This window comes from Choloepus didactylus, chromosome 8 (assembly GCF_015220235.1).
Source record: "Choloepus didactylus isolate mChoDid1 chromosome 8, mChoDid1.pri, whole genome shotgun sequence".
Taxonomy (NCBI): domain Eukaryota; kingdom Metazoa; phylum Chordata; class Mammalia; order Pilosa; family Megalonychidae; genus Choloepus; species Choloepus didactylus.
The window spans coordinates 77,605,067-77,607,627 of NC_051314.1; the positions used below are offsets into that span (position 1 = coordinate 77,605,067).

General features: G+C 30.6%; 1 protein-coding gene across 1 annotated transcript; it reads right to left on the reverse strand.

The window, feature by feature from the left end:
- Positions 1–841: 841 nt before the first annotated feature.
- Positions 842–1,780, reverse strand: LOC119541975 (olfactory receptor 6C70). The gene has a single exon (XM_037846414.1). It carries the CDS (start codon positions 1,778–1,780, stop codon positions 842–844), a length of 939 nt encoding a protein of 312 aa, XP_037702342.1.
- Between the last annotated feature and the right edge of the window lie 781 nt (positions 1,781–2,561).

Here is a 2,561-nt window from a genome sequence, read left to right on the forward strand (position 1 = left end):
TTTGGAGGAAATGGAGCATAATTTTATCTTTAAACAAGAAATTCACTTAAATGTTAAGACAATGATATTCAATATAATTTAGTATTTAAAACTTATACAAAGTGAAAAACTAATAATTACAGAACAGGTCACAAAACCATAATATATTCTCATTTATTCAGTATATTCATTGATATAGTTAAGAAATGAAATTCACTTTATGGGTTCTTGAAAAAATTTGTAAAATCAACTACTGGTGTATTAAATCATAATTTATTTTCTACTGCAATTTTGAAACTATGGCCAATATAAATACTAAAATAAATTGCACACATTAGATAAATGGTTTACCCTCAAAGGAAATTATACTTTCTCATGTTGAAAATTGATGTTAAATATAATCACTCTACAAAATAATTCTCTACATTATTCTTTCAAAGAGTAAGTTTCCTTGGAACATTTTAAGCATATTTAATGGTGACAAAATTCAATTTATCTGACACTTTTCAAAACATGGCTTTATATAAAATAGCATATACTAATTTAAATTATTTAAGATTTCTGTGCTGTTCAAAGATTTATATTCTGTAATACAGTTAAAACCCCTCATTAATTTTATCCTAAAACATCTTCCATAGAGAAGATAAATTTTCAATTTTATATTTCTAGCATAGAAAGGCTTTCATTTGGAAAAACAGAAAGCTGAATTCAGAATAGATAGAATGGAAATAGTTTCTAAGCTCAGGCAGACTAAAGTGATCTAAAGAATTTATTAGGCATGAATTCTTAAACTAGAAGAGTCAAATTAATTTTTGTTTAATGTTTCTTTTATGTCTTCATGTTAATTATTTCAATAAATGTCTTATTTTTCTGAAACAGAAAATATCTTTTTGAATATAATTTGGAAGGCTTTTTTAACTTGCTGGTTCCTCAGGGTATAAATGAATGGATTCAACAGTGGTGCAACTGACGTATTGAGCACAGCTACTCCTTTGCTTAAAGTAACTCTTTCATTTGCTGATGGCTTTATGTAGATGAAAATACAACTTCCATAAGTGATGGAAACAACAATCATGTGAGACGAGCAGGTGGAAAATGCTTTTTTCTTTTGTTGAGCTGAAGGGAATTTTAGAATTGTCTTAATGATATAGAAGTAAGAAAGGATTACTAATGACAATGTGACAATAAGGGTCAACAGAGCTAACAAAAAAGCAATTAATTCTAGTAAATGTGTGTCTGAGCAAGAAAGTTGTAGGACAGGAGAAATGTCACAAATGAAATGATCAATGGTATTTGAAGCACAGAAATCCAAGTTAAGACCCAAAATCAGTGGAGGGAAAATGACCAGAAAGCCCGTTACCCAGGAGCTGAGCACAAGCTGGTGACAAACACTGCTGCTCATGATGGATGTATAATGCAAAGGTTTGCAGATGGCGACATAGCGGTCATAGGACATAGCAGCCAGAAGGAAAAATTCTGTACACCCCAGGAAGATGTAAAAAAACAGCTGAGATATACAACCATTATAGGAAATGGTCTTTTCAGTGGTTACAATGGTGATTAGGAATCTGGGGATGCAAGAAGTTGTGAATGAGATTTCCAGGAAAGAGAAATTCCGAAGGAAGAAATACATTGGATTCTTCAGACGGGAATCCAACAAAGTGATGGCAATAATGGATAAGTTCCCTATCAGGCTCAACACATAATTTAGAAATAGAAATAAGAAAATTACCATCTGCCATTGACAGTTATCTGTCAGTCCCAGTAGGATAAACTTTATCTGCTTTGTATGGTTCTTCATTTCTCTTGTGTGATGTCAATAAAATGCTAGAAATAAAAGACTGTGAAAATCAGAAATTATGTATTTAGCTTCATCTTCAAAGAAAGACATAAAAAATGATCTGTATTCAGAAACATACACATGTACAATGTCCTACCCCATGGAAGTTGAAGATATGATCTAGAACTGTGCAATGGAAACTTTTAATTAAAAATTTAAATGCACTAGAGAAATCCATTCAATTTTGAAATTTGACCTAGAGAACTCATTAGAGTCATTTTTGCTCTCTTAATTATAAAATTCCAGTTAATTCCAGACTTGGCCAGCTGTTAAATAAATCAGATTACAATTACATGGTACAGGATTCTTTAAATCAAATTTTATTCATTCAGATGATATATTTTTTTTAATTCAGTTTTATTGAAATATATTCACAAACCATACAGTCATCCATGATATACAATCAACTGTTCACAGTATGATCATATAGTTATGCGTTCATCACCACAATCTATTTCTGAACATTTTCCTTACATCAGAAAGAATCAGAATAAGAATAAAAAATAAAAGTGAAAAGAGAATACCCAAACCATCCCCCCATCCCACCCTATTTGTCATTTAGTTTTTACTCCCATTTTTCTACTGATTTTTTTTCAATTTTTAACTTTGTTTATCAAAAAATTAAAAACAAACAGGCAAACAACAACCAAAAAAACCCCACAACATTTCAGACAAAGCAATGGATTAAGGAAAACAAATAACCTAAAATAACTACTTTGCTTCCAATATGTTCCTACCATAC